Here is a 20595-nt window from a genome sequence, read left to right as displayed (position 1 = left end):
AATATAGTTTAATTTAATTTCGATGTTGTTTCCCTCTTTACTAACATGTCTGCAGAGGAAGTTCTCTCTTAAATTATCAGGAAAAAAAAAAAGTTATGTCTACTGACCCATTGCATTAATTCTAATTCTGGTTATTTTCTTTTGAAAGATACTATTTACAAACAGAACTATGGCTTGGCCATTGGCAATCCTTTATCTCCCATACTAGCAAATTTATGCTTAGAAACATTTGATGAAAAAAATGATCTCTTCATTCCCATTAAAACCTAGGTTATTGATGAGATATATATAGATGATATTTTCTTAATCTGGAGTTATGGACCTGATACCTTAAAAGAGTTCCTAAGCCATCTCAATATCCAAAAATACAATTTACGTTGGAATTAGAAGTCGGTGGTTCTCTCCCGTTCCTGGATGTCAAGCTCAATGGTGTATTGAAAAATTAAAAATCTTTATTTATAGAAAAACCATTCACACCAATATATATCTTCATGCATAATTCCATTGTTATCTGCCTCAAAAACTGGGCATAATCTCTACATTAGGTAAATGTTCTTTCTCTGTGAAGAAGAGGATATCAACAAAGAACTTCAGTTTCTTCTTACAATCTTTCAAAAAAATAGTTATTCTAAACAAACAGTTAGAAAGCTACTATTTAATTCACCTCCTTGCTGCACTGAAGATAGGAATGATATAAAAGGCTATATATCTCTACCATATATCAGCTCCATTTCTCCTAAGTTAGCTAAATTCTCAAGAATTTAAAATCCGGAATTCTTTCACTCCTCTGCCCAAGCTCCGTTCCTTACTCAGTACATCTAAACAAAAACATTGTAACTTTAAATATCCTGGTGTTTATCGTCTTTGGCACAACTGCAACATGCCTTATTTTGGTCAGACTGAAAAATCCATTGAATTATGTCTGGAAGAACATATGAGAGAGATTACATATGGCAGAACTAGGGCTAGCGCACTGTCAAATCACATCTCTAATTCTGCTGACCCTAATGATAAAAATTGTGTCATTCATCTAGTCATCTGGAACAAATCAGAGAACATTTTTAGATGCTATGACGAACTTGAGAGAGGAATTGTAGAATCTAAGAAAATTGTCCTCAATCCAATAACACTAATCTTAGCTATAATCTCTCTGATTGTCACTGCACTGCTATCCAACTTTGGTGTTCATGAGACCATGACTACATATACGTGCCCAATAACACAATGGTATTCGGAAGGCCTTCAAATGTCAGGAATATGTTGATTTCATTTATAGCTTTTCTCTTGCAAATTTTTACAGAATTTCTCTTTTCGTGTAATGCACCTGATGAAGTCTAAGAAGACAAAACTGGTGCACTTTAATTAAATAAAAAATAGTGTTTCTATTTTTATCTCTCAGCTTCCAGTCATTTAATCTACTTCAAATACACACACGCACACACCTAGCAGTACTTTGAAACAGTATCTAATATCTTGCACTATAAAAATAACATACTACAAGGAGTCATTATCAAACTCATAAATACAAGAAGTAATAAATTCTTAGCTCTAGCACAAATTTGAGCATTTAGCAGAATCCACATTGACAACTGATGGTTATGTACTGGTAAATTCATGAATTTAACAGTTTCTTTCTTGGATATCATAAATTAATTTATCAAATAATTATACTTTTATTTCAGTTTTCGGCAACTTTTATTGTAGACTGTCATGTTCAGAGTAGTTTTTATTACTATACTTTATTTAACTTCAAATTTTAGAAATTAGTTAACACCAATAATTTCTTTGCATTTTTAATGTAACATCTAAGTAATAATACATAATAGATTTTTTTTTTATTATTAATATTAATGTGACTAGCTTAATAATTGTTTACTGGTAATATCGGGGTTGTAAAAATGCTTTCCCCCAATCCTCACCACAAGACCAACTATTATTCATATTTGCATGTTGTAAAAATAATCATGAGCGATTTGTATCTGTTACTCTCATAATCTGAGTCAACTCCCACTTTGGCTAGCATGTTGGGACCAAAAAAAAAAGTTTTGTAGGGAATTTTTGAATTTCATTATTTGCAGTAGGAATCTCAAATAGCATGCTGTGTGGACTTTGACAGATGGCTACACTAATTTACTATGATGTTTGCAATAATGTGTATCAGTTAGATATGATCTGCTCCTTGGAAGTGCAATGGTTACACTTTTGACCAGATACACAGCTGAGCTGTCTGATCTTTGCATAGCCATATAACTAGTGTATGTAAATGTTCACATTTTCTTTAGTGTAATTCTGAAAGAAATAGATGGAATACTCTGAAACTTCTTTTCTGAAAAAATATTTATTACATATTTCTGAGCTGCTGGTAAAAGCCGTGTTCTTAAAAGCAAGATCTGCTTAGGTACATATAAGAATGATGAAAGAATTTAGGTTATAGTTTGAAATATATAGATACTTGTTACATTTCTGTTTTTTTGTTGAACTACCTATCATTATTCTTCAACTTTCTTTCAAGACTTAAAGAATGTGAGCAATTGATGGCGAACATTCATTGATTGTCCAACTTCAAACCTACTGAACTAACTTTAGTTGCTGCTCCTCTTACATTCCATCTCCCTCTGTTTGAAATAGAACAGCCTCCATCACTCTTGTCTTCTCCAAAGACCATTATTTTCATCTTTTCAAGAAACACATCAACAGATTTCTTCTTTCTCTTTATCTTCTTGTCCATACATGGTGCTAATGTGTTGTAGGTTTAGGAGCCTTTTGTGTGTGGGTTTAATAATAAAAAAACAAAATTGAAAGAAAAAAAAATCAGATCAGTGTTACTCACAGCATATTGTATACATGTCATGTCGTATGTATTTCAAGGCCTTAATATTTGACTGGAATGTATTCTAAAAATAGGTAATTGATTGTTAAATGGTAGGATCTATGGATGGTTTTTTTTTTCTCCATAATTTAGTTATGATGGAGAGATACATTCTTGATCAGCCAGAAAAATCTCAGTAACTGCTCTTATGCTATTAGAATAGTAATCAAAAACTAACTTGACTGGAGTGTCAATACGTTATTATTTAATGATAATGTTGTTTAAGCACATGAAAAATGAAATAACCATAGCTCTTATAAATTTTTTATACAGTAACTACCTAATAATCTCCTCAGCTTACTGGTGGCTGTTGTTGTTGTAGATTTTGTACTGGTTCATGTAGTTGACAATGGTATGGTCAACAAGCCTAATGATTAAACTGTTTCACCTTGGCTTCTCTTTCTCATTGATTATTTCTAAATGCAATATGTAACATTCATAGTAAAGTTCTAAAAGAAATTTCTATAACTGCTACAAACTACAATTAAAATAATCAAAAGAAATGAGAGAGGCCAAGGCTATGGTTGAAATAGTTCAATAATTAGGCTTGTCTGAAGCTAATACTCCTATCTGAACAATAAAGATTTATCTCTTCAGATTACAGTACCTGTCCAACATGTCTTTGTAACATTTTTTATTTAAAGAATTGAATGCTAATCAAAGGGAGCTGCCATGAAAGTAGAGATCTACAATGATTATAGTTCTAATCTTTCATATGGCCACCAGTATACAACATTTTGCACAGTTTCTGGTTTGTTCACTGTTTGAACTTAGTCACTCTTGCTTTCTTAGAATGAGTGAGAAAAGAATAGAAGTCTCTTAAGATAATATTTAGATAAATTAAAGAAAGTCAAATCATGGCTTTCTTTTTCCCTTTAATAATTTCACCCATAAAATATATGTTAGTACTGTGGCCATACTTGCAACAATCAATATTAGGTGTATCATTGTTAGGCATATTAAATTACAGTGATGATTTCTGTGCTGTGTTATAGAATTTTTATTTCTGCATCATTTGACAGATTATAGGAAGGGATTAAAATGTATAATTGTCTAAGCTTAGGGAACCTGTTAAAACCATATATATATAATCAATTCTCACATAAGAAGCATTATTATAACAGGCTGGATCACAGTAACAAAATACTGAAAAGTTCCAGCTAAATTTGCACAGGTACAATGCTATGCAGGAATTCACTGTAACAAACTATCCCTGTGTTCTCTATAAGTTTGTTATAATGAGTCATCTTGTTACTTCATAGTTTGCTTTCTAGCATTCATTTCTAGTGATGCACATGAGTTCCTTCTTGGTAATATGTATTGCAGTACTGTTAGAAATAAAGATACCAAAATATGGCTTCATATTTCTATTTCTACCAGTTTGTTTATAATTGAAGCTATCTAGCATGTATTTTGTTAAAAATGTGCCATTTATGCAAGCATAATTGTTATACAGTAAAGTTTTGTTATAATTTTTAACATCTTTCAAGACAGAATGAAATGAATGTTAATTATACCTAAGTGAAATTAGTGTGTCTAAATATCAGTGTAAATTATTAAGTGCTTACAGAAAAATAATATCTGTCAGCTTTTACTAACTTATTTCTTATTATATATAATAATTTGGTACATAATGCGTGATTTGTTTTACTTGAAGAAATGGGACAAAATTGTTCAGTTACCAACTGAAGAGATGATTTAGTTGCACACTCTGCCTACAAAAGTTGAAACTTTTGTTAATTATATGTTAAAAAAATTAAATGTGTTAACTATTTCTGTAAAGTGCTAAATTTTTTTAAATGAATGTGAACAAATCATCCAAATGCTAATTTGTTAATCCCCCCCCCCCACACACACACACAAGAACTGAATACTTTTGATTTATATTTCTTGTGGATTCAGTGAAAACTTTCAAAATATTCTAAGGTAATTAAACATCAAGACATGAATTGTGCTTTTTCTCATATGCATAAAAATACAATGAAAATACAGGGTTTCGACAAAACAATGGTACTTGTTATATATATTTATATTTATTAGTATGGTGTTGGACCACCTTTTGTCTTCAATACAGGCCTGAATTCTTGGAATGGACTCGAGTTTCGAATAGTTTCTTCATTTTTTGCATCATTTTTCTTGAAGAACATCAAGTTGTTTTAAAGATGGAGGTGGGAATCTTTCTTATTCTAGTCTCCAAAACTGACCAGAGTGGTTAAATAATGTCAAAACTGGATTGTGTTGGCAAGGGAAGATGTTGAAGTTCACCTGTTCTTCAAACCATGACTGTACAGTCCAAGCTGTGTGAATGGGGGGCATTGTTTGGATCGTGGGATGCACTTCGATTATCCATAATGCCCAAATAATCATTTGCAATAGTTCTGCCATGAAGAGTAATAATAGGACTAACAGAATATCATAATATCTGCCCAGACCATCACAGAACTGCCCTCATGCTTCGCTGTTGGAACCATGCATTCCGGATTGTAGGCTTCTTTGGGTATTCTCCAAACATAAACTTGTCCTGATGTAGGAAACAGCATGAAGGTCAGCTCATCTGACCATATTACGTTTCCAGTTTTCTAATGTCCAGGTTGGATGGTCATAACACCATTGTTTATGCATCTGAGCATTCTTTTCAGTAATCAGTGGTTTAACCATTGCAGTTTACCATGAATATTGGATTTATGAAGCTCACATTGGTTAGTGTTTGTGCAAATAGGTTCTGTGATTTTTCGAAACAATCCCTGTCAGAGTAATGTTTGATTTTTGACTGCTGTTTCTCTTCGATAATGTTTTCTTGCCATGATCTGTGTATATATATGTGACATAACCTTAGAAACTGTTGATCTCGATACACCTAATAATGTGACAGTTTTTGTTACTGATGCTGCATCTAAATACGCACCAACAATTTGTCCTCTTTCAAAGTCAGGCAAGTCTCCCATTTTCATTTTTTTAAACATGAATCATCACTAATATGCTTGCATGAGAACTACAGATTGTAAACAAAATAAAACAACATTGAGTGCTGCCACCATGTGTTTTTTTAATCTAGCCAACACAAATTCCATTCCTAAATATCTTAGTGTGTGTCCATCATTTTGTCCAATTCCTGTCTATCCATCTAAATGGCCAAACTGATAAAAAAAAAAAAAAAAGTTGCAAATCACTTAGACTTTGTTACATGTGATAACTGCAGTTAGTTTTTTTATATCAACTTTGACCATGTTCATGTTATGTATAAAATTTAATGAAGCTTGTTAAATCACCCCCAGATACCATTATTCAGTATTAAAGAAAATCGTTTACTTAAATAGTTATGTTTAGCTGGAGAGGATATGATAATTAGCAAGAACCAGGATCTAAAATTGCTTTTGCATGAATTGAAGACCTTATCAAATTCATCTGAAATCTAGAGGTTGAAGACTTAAACTTACATATCACTAATTGCATTGTCCTTTCTCTGTATTGCCTGAAATGTATAATTATTAAAACAGAAGTTTGTGTAAATTTCTGTTTTGGTCCATTTAATTATATGGTAAGGATCTAGTGCAGCTTAAATTCATTTGTACTAAAAAATTTCATGTTAACATACATGAAATATCTACCATTCATTTAATTGTAAAAGGATTTTTCATTCCATTAGACATCTCAATACATTTGATAATTACATCAACCTAGTAGAGGCGTTCCATTTTTTGTGTTGTCAAATGTAATTTATTAATCTAAATAATCAGAATACAAATATTTATGCATACTTTACAAGATGTTAAAGATGTCTGATTTTATATTTTGTTCTCAAATTATTTTTATCTTTCACATGTTTACTTTTGAAATGGATTTATTATATATGTGTGTGAAAAAGAAGTGCTTAGAAATGCCAAAAAATGTGGTCTAAAATTATACATTTGGAAGATTTTTTCTGTGTAAAATTAAATAATTGTGTAATATTCATATAAATGTCATTTCTGATTATGATTGAATCAAATTTTACCCACACTGCAAAAATTTCATAAGAGTACTTGGGGAGAGAGTTTAATACTGGCTTGGATTAAAAATAGAAAATTGTTACTCTTGAAAGATTCTGGGCATGTATTTAATGGTCTTCATTTACATACAAATTCTCTATCTGGAGAATTACAGCATTTACTTGGGATAGAAATTTTATCATCCCACCTAGATGTTAGAGAAAATATTGTTGGCTAACTGCTTATTCCTTGCAGTTCACTGCATATTTTGAAATCAAAGTACCAGTTCTTACATGTAAGTTTGTAAAATTCCAAAATTAGTGACTTGGAAAATTATAACAAATGTTGTAATAGTATGGTATATTTATATATCAACTTTTGAACATTTTAATATTTACAAATTGGGATAGACTTTAGGTCTGCTTCAGTAGCAGGCAAATAAGGATTCTCAAATAAGTCCTTATCTGCAAAACAAGAACTGACGAAGAACACTAGACATTCAAATGTGCAGTCCTATGTAAGAACACACTAATTATTTTTTTATAAATATCTTAGTTTTCATTTATGTTTTACCCTGATGTAAACAAACATGAAGTTTATGCATGAAGTATGTTGGAAGTTTTTTACACTTGGTTATACTATAAATTAAAGATGCCAAGAAATTATATTCTTGGTATACACTTGGAAAAGGATTAAACCAAGAATATAATTTATTGGCACCTTTAATTTGTAGTAAAACCAAGTGGAAAAACTTCCAACAACTATCTCTAATCCAGAGTAATTGAATAATAAGCTATAACACTTTTTGGCTTCTCGTACTGGTAAATATGACTTCATTGCTTCAACCTTGCTGGTGCGTAATGGCGGTTGCCAATTGTTTATATATGTGATCAGTGATTTAAATAGTTGTTATGAATAAAATTCGGAGTGTTGATTCAGATTTTTGATATAAGCGGAAAGTGAAGGTAATCAAGTAGCTGATGATTGTGTTGTTAATTAGTGATTGCGGTCTCGCGATAGTCCTTTAATGTGTTATATTTTGTGTTTATATGCTATACGGAAATCCTTGAGATCCAGCTCAGGTAAGCATATAAGCATATATTTGAATATTTCAAACATGACCAGTTTAAGTCCCGATAACTTTATCCAATTGTTGGATAAGAAGCTAGCGCTCGACCTCCTCAAAATACTGTTGAAGAAATTTGAGGTAGAGTGGCCAGGGTTTCTAAACCTATATTCAGCGACAGACGACTCCACAGAAGGGGACAACTCAACATCAGGGGAAGAAGGGAAGATGAACCTGATAATCTCTGCTCCCACTCCAAAACATGATACAGAAACCCATGCACAGAAAAAACGTAAAACAGCGGAGACTCAGATAAACGAGGGGATGGAAGAAGATGTCCCCAACACTGACCTCCCCATGCCCAACAACGAAAAAGTTCCCCCAATTGTTCTACAGGAAAAAGAACGTTGGACGCCCCTTAGGCCTATTATGCAAAACCACCAAATTGCCTATTCTTGGGCAAAAAAAGTAGACGACGGAGTTAAAATCCAGCCTACCACAGTAAGCGACTACAGACTCCTCACAAAAACCATGGACGAGTCAAATATTAAATATCATACTTACTCACTGAAGTCGGAGAAAAACCTAAAAGTTGTACTCAGGGGAGTAACAGAAAACATCTGCACAGATGAAATTACTGAAGACCTCTGCCTCCACGATCTCCCACCTGTCAAAGTTAGCAGAATGCTACGGGCTGACAAGAGTCCAATGCCCCTAGTACTCGTTGAGATACCTAACACACAAGAACATATACAACTTAACAATGATCTGTGGCCTGAAAATCACAACAGAACCACTAAGAAAAAGATCCTCATCAGGCCAGCGCTACAGATGTCAGAAGTACGGACACGCACAGAAACTGCAGAGCAGACTACAAATGCCTCAAATGTGGGCAAAACCACCCCACAGCAACCTGCTCAAAACCCAGGACCTCACCAGCGAAATGCGGGACCCCCCCCCCCCCCACCCGGCAAACTACAGAGGCTGCAGTCACTACCCTAAGAATAAAACAGACAAAAGGAAACAGATCTCTGAAGCCTGTCCACAGGCACCTGAGTTGACTGCTCCCCAGTTGCCTGAACGCAACAAAAGACAACAAAATACCAGCTCTCACAAGTGGAAAATACCAACAGTCTGGAAAGACACCGTCGAAGCAGGACATATGCCGAAGTAGCTCGCTCATCCAAATATATATCCAGCAGGACCAAATTCTTCCAAACATGACAACAGTCATCACAGCCTCATTGGCAAACATGCTTCAAGACTTCAGTAAGTCAAACCCTTCACCAAACTCCACAAAAAGATTTCTAAAAGAAACTCAAACCATATTATCAATGCTTGTTAATGAATAAAACTAGATTAATGCCAGACTCACTACAGATCGCCGCTTGGAACGCCAATGGCCTAAAAAACAAGACTCTGGAACTTCAAGAATTCTCTCACAGATACAACCCTGATGTCATCCTAATTAATGAAACTCATCTAAGACCTGCAGACAAACCAAAACTGAGAGGCTACACACTATACAGAAACGACTGACTGGACTACAGAGGTGGTGGTACAGCCATATTTATCAGGCACAATGGAATACTCACCCCCCCCCCCTAACCTAGAACTCACTGGTGTCGAAGTCCACACAAATTCAACTGGAAGACTTAAAATCTACACTGCCTACAACTCCCCTGCTATTTTCTGACTTGGATGCTGTACTAGGCACAAATGAATCCATCATCGTCGCTGGGGACTTAAACTTCAAACATCCCTCCTGGAACAGCAGAACCACAAATAAAAATGGCCGTGTCCTCTTCAGCTACACAGGATTAAACAACGCTGTCGTAACAGGACCCAGTGAACCAACCCACCACAGCCCAAATGGCACAGCCGACATCCTAGACATCGCCATTCTACACATCAAATACCAGCACAGCATTCAAGCACTGAACGAATTATCATCAGACCACAACCCAATCCTACTTCACTTAGGGAACAAAGATCAGTCACCTCCCCCCCCCCAAACCTCCATCATCTGGGAGAAACTCAAGAAAGTGCTACCAGAACACATTGGTCCGGTTCCCCATATAAAAGCCAAGGAAGAAATACACAGCAATAAAGAACCTCACCAATCAAATCAATAAAGCCATAGCAGCCACAGTATCCACGATCACCCACAAACAAAATCGTCTCCCGGAAGAAATCATGGACTTAATAAGAGAAAAAAACAGACAAAGAAAAAGATATCACAACACTCGTGCTCCCCAGGACAAAACAGCCCTCAACAGATTAAACAAATCTGTCCAAGAAGCTACCACAGGAACCAACAATGGGACAACAAGCTCACCTCCATCTCCACAGCAGATCATTCTATATATGAAAATTCCTAAACAACCTCAGGATCAAGCGCAAATTCCTCCCCCCCTCTGCAAGCAGAACAGCACCTTGCATACACAGATGCTGACAAAGCCGAAGCCATAGCAAGAAACCTAGAGAAACAATGCAGTCCTGCATATGATAACCTAAACATCAGCCACGTATACAAGATCCATCATAAAGTCAGGTTCACAGTAAATCGTCCCGATGTCAATCCAAGTCCTATAATGCCTACCGAAATAATCGCCATCATCAACCATCTCAAGATCAAAAAAGCCCCAGGTCCGGATGGCATCACTAACCAAGTCATCAAGGCACTACCACGCAAAGCCGTAGCACATCTGGCAAACATCATAAACTCCATCCTCAAATGGCAGCACTTCCCCCAGTCATGGAAAATAGCTGACATCATCCCAATTCACAAACCAGGCAAAGACCCACACCTACCTGAAAATTACCGTCCCATCAGCCTGCTATCCAATTTAGGGAAAATAGCTGAGAAAATCATCCTCATCAGACTCCAAGATCATGTCAACCAATTAAATATCATTCCAGAAGAACAATTCGGCTTCCGTCAAAATCACAGCACCACCCATCAAATCCATAGACTGGTAGAATACATCACCACAGGATTCAATTGGAATCAACACACTGGAGCTGTCTTCCTAGACATCTCAAAGGCCTTCGATAAGATCTGGCACCAAGGCCTCCTCTACAAACTTATCATCGCTAACCTTCCACTAAACATGATACACCTGATCAAATCATACCTCTCCAACAGGAGGATACAAGTCAAAATCAATGAAACAGTCTCAACCCAACGGAAAATCCTTGCTGGAGTTCCTCAAGGATCACTGCTAGCCCCGATCCTGTTCAACATCTATATGGCAGACATCCCTCAAAATCTTCTCACATCCACCATCACCCTTTATGCTGATGACACGGCTATTCTAGCCAGGTCTCGTCAACCACTTCTCGTCACCAAAAAACTACAAGACACCATCCTGAATCTAGAAAAATGTTTAAAGACTGGCGACTACAATTAAACCCCCAGAAAAGTACAACGATACTCTTCACAAGAAGACGAGCATCCCCCAAAGGAGACATCACCCTGTTCAACTCTAAAATTCCCTGGAAAACTGAAGCAAAATACCTAGGAATACTTCTCGATAAGCGATTATGCTTCAACAGCCACATCAAGAGCATATGCACCAAAGCTTCAAAAGTTATCGCCCAGCTATAACCCTTGATCAACAGACACAGCAAACTAAGCTCAACAAATAAAATACTACTGTACAAGACAGTGATCCGTCCCACAGTCATATACGCCTCCCCAGCCTGGAGCCATACCTCCAAGACAAACATCCTCAAGCTACAAAGACTACAGAACAAATGCCTGCGAATGATTCTGGACGCCCTGTGGTTCATCAGGAACGCCCAGATCCACCGGGACATAAATATCCCCTACATCTCTCCACTACTACGCTCCCTAGCAGAAAAATTCTTTATGAAGACATCTGTCCATCCAAACCAACTGATACAACAAGCCGGAAACTATGACGGTAATGACTACTGGAAACATAAAAGACCGAAAGCCATCCTAACACCCAACGACGAATAATCACTTCTGCCCACTCAGGGCGAGCTAAAATAGCTCACAAATCTCTCCCATCACTGCTCCCAAAACAGACAACAGGGAATATGAAAAGCGTCAAACTTCACCCTCTACGCCATATATGTCCCGCGTCCCGCGTCCTGGTATCACCTATGGGTCTGGCTCCCACTTAAGAGACCCTGAAAAAGGCCAAAGCTGGTCCGGGTAGTGACCCTAGAATGCATAGTAATATACATGTCCATAAGGGTATGTGCTTTGCATTATGGGATACTAATGACTTGCCTTAGTCATTAGTATCCCATAGCAGAGTTTTCCTGGCCTGAAAATACTTCAGGCACAAACTTTGTTTGCTTACACTTGGATAAAGGATTAAACCAAGAATATAATTTCATGGCATCTTTAATTTAATGCATGAAGTATCTTATAACTTGTTGCCTGCACAATGATAGCACTAGTCTCATATTGTATGGCTTTGCCTCCAAGTAATGGGTTTCTCATCTGCAAAACAAGAACTAACCAAAGAGCACCAGAAAACATAATACACGCCTCATTGCCTATGTTGCTTCTCTATTAAGCTGCTTCAACTGTGATTCCAAATAACAGAATCATCGTGGCCAATTCCAATTTTACATTGGAAAGAGTCACAGATTAGTTTGGATTTTAATGCGTTCTCATAGACATGCTTGAGATCTGTGATTACAATAAAAATAATATAATAATCTTAACACTTTTATTCTCCAAAAGATGTAGGTTAGGCAGTTCAGCTCTAACTTTTGGAAATGGACAGACTCAAATCCTCAGTCACTCAGATATATAAAAACTGGCTTAAGATTATAAGTGGCACAATAGTATATATATATACGATTGTCCATTTGAAATATTGATTGTGAGTTGTATGGCTGATTGTCTTGCATCGTGGGGATGATAACTTGAGAGTTTTCCAGGAGGAAAAAAATCTACTGCCAGTACCACAGATTGATTTACTTAGGAACCAGTTGAAAAAAGGTATAGAAAAAGTTATTCTAGTCAATTACCAGAATGAAACTCAAATCAGCCTTTCTTTAGGTCACATGGCCCAACAAGACCACCCACCCACTTTTTATTCCCAAATGGAGTAGGAAGAGCTCTCTTAGCCTTAAGTAACTTTATGGATTGATTGGAGGATAACTCCACCCTTTGCCATCTATGTTGACTAACTCCAAAGCTACCAATGCTTTTATTAGCATCAGAGGAAAGAGTATGGCAGGCAACTGTTGTCATCGCACTATCCTAAAACTAAAAGGTATTTATATTATGCATGAAATAGAGTGCATTCGATTCTCTTGAGTTGTAAGGTAAATAAAACCAAAGTACATGATAGGAAAATTATATCTGCTGTGAAAGATCGACTAACTGGAACTAGCAGAAGAAAGGAGCAGAAAAGGTTGTTGACTAGGATTAAACCCATAACAGCCTTTTTCTGGCAGTTCATAAGAGGCCCATTATACATCCAAAATTGAACCTACCATTTCAGGGTTCATTATAGGTTCGATTCTAGTTCCAAGAAGAAATTTTTTTACACTAAGCGATCTTTTTTTATAAAAATTTATTTTTTGTTATTGCTCTATCACGATGGAGCTAATCCTGCATTGTACTCCAGAGTAATACAGTATTATTAGTCATACACGGATGCTTTGCTTTGTAAATGCTTTTTCTGCCAGAAACATCGGGTTTTCCATCCCATAAAAGCAAATTGGCTAGAAAACAAACGCAATTCACAGACAAAAAATATTAGTAAAGATAAATGACATTGTGTGGGGATTGGGGATTAAACATTACGTTTATCACAGCTCTCACAACAGTGGGTTATGTAGAGTAGAGTTCCCTCCCACGATGAGTACTTTTAATAATTATTATTATTACGGGCAGCTCCAAGAAGTCCTTAGACTCATCGAGGGAGATCCAACATCATGTCAAGAACAACTATTCAACATTCACACAGTATCTATCATACTTCACCTTGAACTCATTTACAGTCATGGCACCCACAACAGACTCTGGCAGCTTATTCCACTCATTTACCACTCTTCAAGTAAAAAACCTAGCTCTAACACTCTTGCTGACCACTTTCTTACGAAGCTTCCATGGATGGCCCCTAGTCCTCCCACTACTAGTCAAAATATCTTCTGAATTAATCTTATAGAAACCCTTCGGTAATTTGAATGTCTCAATCATTTCCGCCTATCAACCAATTTCTGCAGCCCACAAATCTTCAACCTATTCTCATAAGGTTCATTCCATAGTCCTGCTATTATCTTGGTCACTCGTCTCTGGATCCTCTCCCCGTCGAGAAGAAACCCTGGCACCCATATCTGCCTCAGTAGTCTAGATGGGGTCTTATCAAGGCTCGATACAGAGGAACAATAACCTGTTTGTCTCTGCTCGTTAAAGTGTTTTTCAGCAACCAAGTGATTTGATGAGCTGATTTTGCCACTTTTGCGATGTGTCTACTAAACTTCAGCTCCCTATCCACCAACACTCCCAAATCCCTGGCCTCGTCAATATCCTGGAGTACAGTTCCACCAATGTGATATACTGCTGCTAATCGCTGCAAAACCTTACATTTTTCCACATTAAATTGACATCCAGTCCTCCAAATCATCCTGCAAAATTTTGACCTCCTGAGCATTCACTATTGCTCTACCTAACTTTGCATTATCCGCAAACAGATGCACAGTTCCTCTCAGATCCTTTCCTATATCGTTAATGAACAAATTAAACTGTGGTCCAAGAACAGAACCCTGCGACACACCACTAGTCACAGGCCGTCTTTTGGACTCTACTTCTGAATAAACTACTCTCTGATATCTCTCCATCAATCACCCTCCTATCCATCTCACCAACTCCATATGCTGCAGTTTACTGATTAGAATTCTACGTGGTATCCTATCAAAGGCTTTAGCGAGGTCCAGTAGAATCACTGTAAACCCGTTACCCTTATCCAGTTCAGCTGTCACTGTGTTATATAGAACGTGAGCAAGTTACTGAGGCATGATTTACCCTTCACAAAACCATGCTGTCCCCCATATAGTATCCCATTTTCATCTATCCAATCTTGTATTTTCCTCTTGACTATTTTCTCCAAGACCTTGATAACAATTCCCGATATGCTGATTGGGCTGTAATTTTCAACAGCAGTCTTGGAACCTCCTTCATGCAGTGGAACTATTTTCCCCTCTTTCCACCCCCTTAAGACTAACCCAGACCCGAGACTCAAATTAAACAAAATGGTCACTGACAATTCTTTAGCCGCTTCTCGTACGACACGACCTGGTATGCCATCTAATCCCGCAGATGAATTGACATTGAGGTTTTGTAATAGACTATTCACCTTCACTTCATTCACCACAATTCCCGTTTAAGCTGTTGGTTCTTCCATTTCTGCAATGTCACCTCGTGGATGATATACTCTTGCAAAGTGCTCACTCAGTAATTCTACTATATCAACTGATTCGGTTACCTCCCTACCATCAGCATTCTTTAAACACAATCTGCCATATACATTTTTTCTGTTACTTGCAACATATCGAAAAAACTGTTTGGGATTCTCTTTAGCCTGCATGGCTAATCATTCATAATCTGCTTTTGCTTTCTGTACAACACTTGTTATCCTTCTGGTCTGGGCTTTATTACAGTTCATGTGCCTGCAGGTCACCTTTCTCCTTAAATTCCCTCCACAGTTGTTTCTTTTTTTGCAGCTCAAGCTTAATGGTGTTATTCATCTATTTAATCCCTACTTGATTTATTATTCGGACTCCAGGTATACAGTCAGCCATTGCCTCCTGCGAACACTTCTTAACCGTCTCCCATGCACTATCAACATCCATCCCTTGCAGTTTTACATGCCATGACTGATCCAAGCAATCTCCTAAGCTTGTCATACTTACCAGCCTGATAATTCCACATGTACCCGGTCTTAATTGTAAATTCCACACCTTTAGCCACCTCCCAAGTCAAGACCCTATGATCATTCTCGCCAATTAGTGGCAATGTGGTCATATTCGTGTTACAGTCAAATCCTCAGATGCAATTACTAGGTCAAGCACTCTCAAACCCCCTAGTATTTTCGATTACATGCTGTCGCAGATAGTCATCTCTTAATAATCGCATAAAATCCAATTCCTTCCTCCCATGTGTCCTCTCTTCCCTCCAATCAATGCCACCATAGTTGAAATCTCCCATAATAATTACCCTCCTTCCACTCATTTCTTTTATTTGCTTATGCATACTATCGCCACCATCTTTTCCATCACCTGGTTTATGGCAACACCCAATTGTATATTTAGTTTTGCTAGCCACAATCTCACACTAAATGGCCTCAAATGTGCTCTTTTCTCTATCCTGCAATTCAACTTCTATTCTCCTTGGCTGCAGCTCATCAGCTATCATCGATAATACTCCTCCCCCATTTTATTCTCCCTGTCATTTCCTGAACACACTATACCCCTCACATTCAATCCCACTAGGTATATCATCTTCAGTCAGCCATGTTTCACTAATGCCAATAACCTGTGGTCTGGAAGTGCCAACCAAGGCCCAACATCCTTCCTTCTTGTTCCTAATACTCCTAGCATTAGTATGCATGAATTGCAGATCCCCAGTAGCTCTATCCCTACCTTGATGCCTTATACTAACTATCCCATTCTGATTTGTTGTCCTCCTTATTCGCTCGGGTATATTATACTCATTCATACACTCAACTGCCTCCCTGAGGTCTACACATCTACTTCCCCCCTTAATAAATCTAGTTTCCCTAATTTTGCACATCCACTTCATTCAACAACACTTTTTCAAGTCTTCTTACACCTAATCCATTCAAATACAAACCATCCATCTTATATAGATCCTTTCGCCAATCGAACTCACTCCACACGTCCACAAATTCCACACTACTCATCCTCATAACCCACGCATAAAATCATTTGCAATTATGGCCCTCCTTCTAAACACTTCACTGTCATACCGCGATAAAGGACTAATCATCTTAACTCTCTCACTCTTCTCTTTTGCTACCTCAAACAATTCCTTCAGGTCCTCTATCATTTCTATTTTATCTCCTTTCAAATCATTTGTACCTGATGGCCATAATAATGGGCAGACAAACAGGAGAAATGTTGTCATGCATTCGACAAAAGGAACTTTTTCCCCCAGTTCTCTCACGGATGTTTAGCGCATGAGAATCAATTTTACTCTCAGAAAGAACTATGATATAGCCAATTTCAAAAAAAAAAAAAAAAAAAAGATGAATGGCAGCGTTTTTTCTGTTTGAAGTTTTTCAGTATTCTTCCAATATTTCTCATTTAATGGAAAAAATCATTGACATATAAATTTTGCACTATCTGGGAGGACAAAGTCTGCTACCGAAAGAAATGAAGAATTCTTATAGACAGCTACTTGAATATTAAAATTCGTAAGTATATTAGAGATAAGTTCAAATATACCTTTAACATAAGAGATAGGAAATGTCATTAACGTCTTACAGTAACTGAGAATATCGAGCATTGTTGCTACCAGGGTCCTGCAATCTATGTAGTAAAGTTTTACTGCATGAATAAGCATTGTATAAAAATTTACTGTTATTTATCGTCTGGAAATGGCGGCCCTCCTGATCACAGGGCACGACCTGTACACCAGCACAGGGAGACCCAGAATGCTACTGATAACTGATGATAAAGGATGTGGGTTTGCTGTGCTGTATTTTCCGAAGTAACAAGATCTCAGTGAATAAGTACAATAAACCAAGATTTTGAAAAATAAAATAATAATTTAATACCGATTATGTGCAGCCTGTGTAGCTCAGTGGATGTGGCGTTTACACACCACGGCGCTTGGCCGCACGAAGGAAGACTTGGTTTCGAGTCTAGTCGGCGACTAGAGGAAATTTTTCTAAGCCTTTTTTCGACCGGTTCCCGAGTTAGTCGATCTCTGGCACGGGCTAGCGGGTTTTTCGTCCCGTAAACGCAAGAAAATCGACCGTAGAACCCACATTATTTCAGACATTAAATATATTGTGTTAGGGTTAGGGACCACGAGATGGCGGCACATTTGAGCCGTCTCTCTTCACTGTGTACTGCTTAATTAGTGATAGCCTTGGGCCATCTATCTCTGATTGGTACCAGTGGAGATTGAATTGCCCACTCAGTCTCCAAAAGTTAGATAGGGCTAAATGGCCTCGCCTATTCCCCGTATACGGGAATAAAAAGGCGTTAGCCGATTTTTTTTTTAACACCGATTATTTCGGAGGTATTAGAGCTCGAGTGCGATAGACATCTGCTCCATCTCGTGATCCTAAATTCTAACATTCCTATTGTTGTCAGAAACTGACTTCTACGTTTGATTTTTGAGATGCAGGATTAAACAATTTTCTAAGGGTAAAAATCTACTAAAGGTCAACAGGAACAGTTGATAAAAGGCCCAATCAAAATTTCGTTAGTCGACTAGAATCCCACATATGACCATCTTTTGTGAAACATTATTATTATTATTATTATTATTATTATTATTATTATTATTATTATTATTATTATTATTACGTGACACCTCCAGGAAGTCCAAGGACTCATCGAGGGAGGGCACCTACTCTCTACGATTCTCCACCACTCAATTCACCAACTTCAACAACATCTACCGCCGCCGCCACCACTAGTATTTTTTCGTCGCTTTTATGGGAAATACTCTTCCTTGACTCTTTTCATCGTTATTAATTAATTATAATGGGCATTAATTTTGTTATATATCCCACTTAAGTGTATCCTAATATTAATTGCCTGTTGTTGCCCTATTGAGTCTGTTAAATCGCAGTGAATATGTTAGATTTATATTATCTGTGCCTATGTTTCAGTCATTTTATAATGAAATTAGTTGTGAAACATGACCAAAACTTTTATGTATTGCATGATATCTAAAGATATCTAAAGAATTAATTCATCTATTCGTAAACACACACAGATATCCATTCGTTATCAGCAGCAGTAAATATTAATGGCACATTTCATCTTTCTAGAACAACGTGTTTGTAGTTTAACGGATGCGACATAAATTTTATACTACATCTATTCTTTTAAAATAGACTTCCTTTGAAGGAAATGATACTATTTCGAGCAACTTGTTATTGTTTACTAAAATCTAAGTTATAGAGGGCACTGCAGCATATAATGTTTGACTGCCACTCACGAAACTTTTCTGGGTATTTGTTCTCGTCTTGATATCAGCTGGAGGGTAGTTTAACTTTTGTATTTGGCCGAGTGGTTGCTTAGGTGCAACAGTGTTATTGAAGTTTTAATATTAATAACGAAATATATGCCATGACAGAATTATAATGCTTTTTAGTTATTTAATATTTCTGAATAGCTCTCCTTGATATTTCTTAACGTTTGTTTGTTTCTTCTTTTTTTTAAAAAAAGAAAAAATGACTAAGGTAGAACATATCTTGAATAGCAGTGATTCGGAGAGAGCTGTCGGGACTGTTGATGCAAATGAGATGGTCTCTGTCGAAACGACAGAAGATATTCAAAAAACCATAACAGAAACGCATTCAGACTCCGTTGACAAAAAAGTAATTGGCGATAACGCTACGGACCTAACTCCAGAAAAAAATGGAGGAGTATTGAAAGAAATTATGAAAGAAGGAGAGGGTGATGCTGTGCCCGGTTTTGGTGATCGTGTTTTTGTACATTATACGGGCTGGTTGCCAACTGGAGCAGTTTTTGACAGTAGTAGAAATCGAGAAAAGTGCCTGGAATTTGCACTAGGAAAAGGTTAGTGTAGTAATGCTTAACAAATTGAGTGAGTTTTTATTACTTTTCAGGGACTCATCGAGGGTGGACTCATCACCAGGCTATCACACTTATTTTTGAATTCATTCACACTGCTTGCACACACAACAGCCAGTGGCAATACATTTCAATCATGCACCATCCTATAAGAGAAAAATCTATTCCCCCCCCCTTCTTAGTTGGCATTCATTCTCAGCTTCCAAAGATGCCTTCTTGTCCCTTCTCCACCCTCCATGAAATGAAAAATTCGTTCAACCGAAATCCTGTATGACCCTTTCAGAAGTTTGTAAATATCAATCTTATCTCCCCTCTTTATTAGTGTCTGCAGTCTACAAATTATCGCAATCTTGATATCATTTTTAACACTACTTTGCTCTCTCTCCACTGTATGAGAATCACAACGGAAACCAGGAGACAGACCTGCACACATGTCCAAGTGAGGTCTTATCAAGACCTTGTAAAGAGGAAAAATGATATCCTTATCTTTACATGTGAAAGTCCATTTCAGCATTGCAATTATCTTTCGAGTTGTATTTGCAATCTTTGCTACATGGCCCCTGAACTTCAACTTGGTATCTACTAATACTCCAAGATACCTAGCCTGATCAGTTTTTTTTTTTTCTAGCATAATCCCACCAATATAATACGACGCTGGATATCTAACCACACCAAAGTGCATGATTTTGCATTTAATGACGTTTAAGTGACCTTCATTTTCCCATGCCCACAATTCCAGCCTATTCAAATCATTCTGCAAGTACTGCATATCAATAGCTAGCATTCCTGATTACCCTATGTTTGCATCATCAGCAAATAGCTGTATGTTGCCTGTCAAATTCTTTTTGATATCATTAATATACAGATTGAATAACAGTGGACCAGGACTAATCTTTGTG

The 20595-nt window shown here is 37.0% G+C and overlaps 1 protein-coding gene across 1 annotated transcript in view; it reads left to right on the top strand.

Moving 5' to 3' along the window:
* The first annotated feature begins 19138 nt into the window (after window positions 1-19138).
* The window catches only part of LOC150092714 (peptidyl-prolyl cis-trans isomerase FKBP4-like), an 80376-nt gene continuing 78919 nt past the window's right edge, over window positions 19139-20595 (top strand). Inside the window, exon 1 of the mRNA XM_090414533.1 lies at window positions 19139-19681. Within this exon, the coding sequence (XP_090270659.1) occupies window positions 19333-19681 (349 nt within the window). The 5' untranslated portion in view covers window positions 19139-19332. The remainder of the gene's footprint in view (window positions 19682-20595) is intronic.

Source organism: Typopeltis vanoorti, chromosome 25 (assembly GCF_054136105.1).
Source record: "Typopeltis vanoorti isolate ZY-2024b chromosome 25, IOZ_Tvanoo_1.0, whole genome shotgun sequence".
Taxonomy (NCBI): Eukaryota; Metazoa; Arthropoda; class Arachnida; order Uropygi; family Thelyphonidae; genus Typopeltis; species Typopeltis vanoorti.
This window is presented reverse-complemented; position numbering and strand designations above follow the sequence as displayed.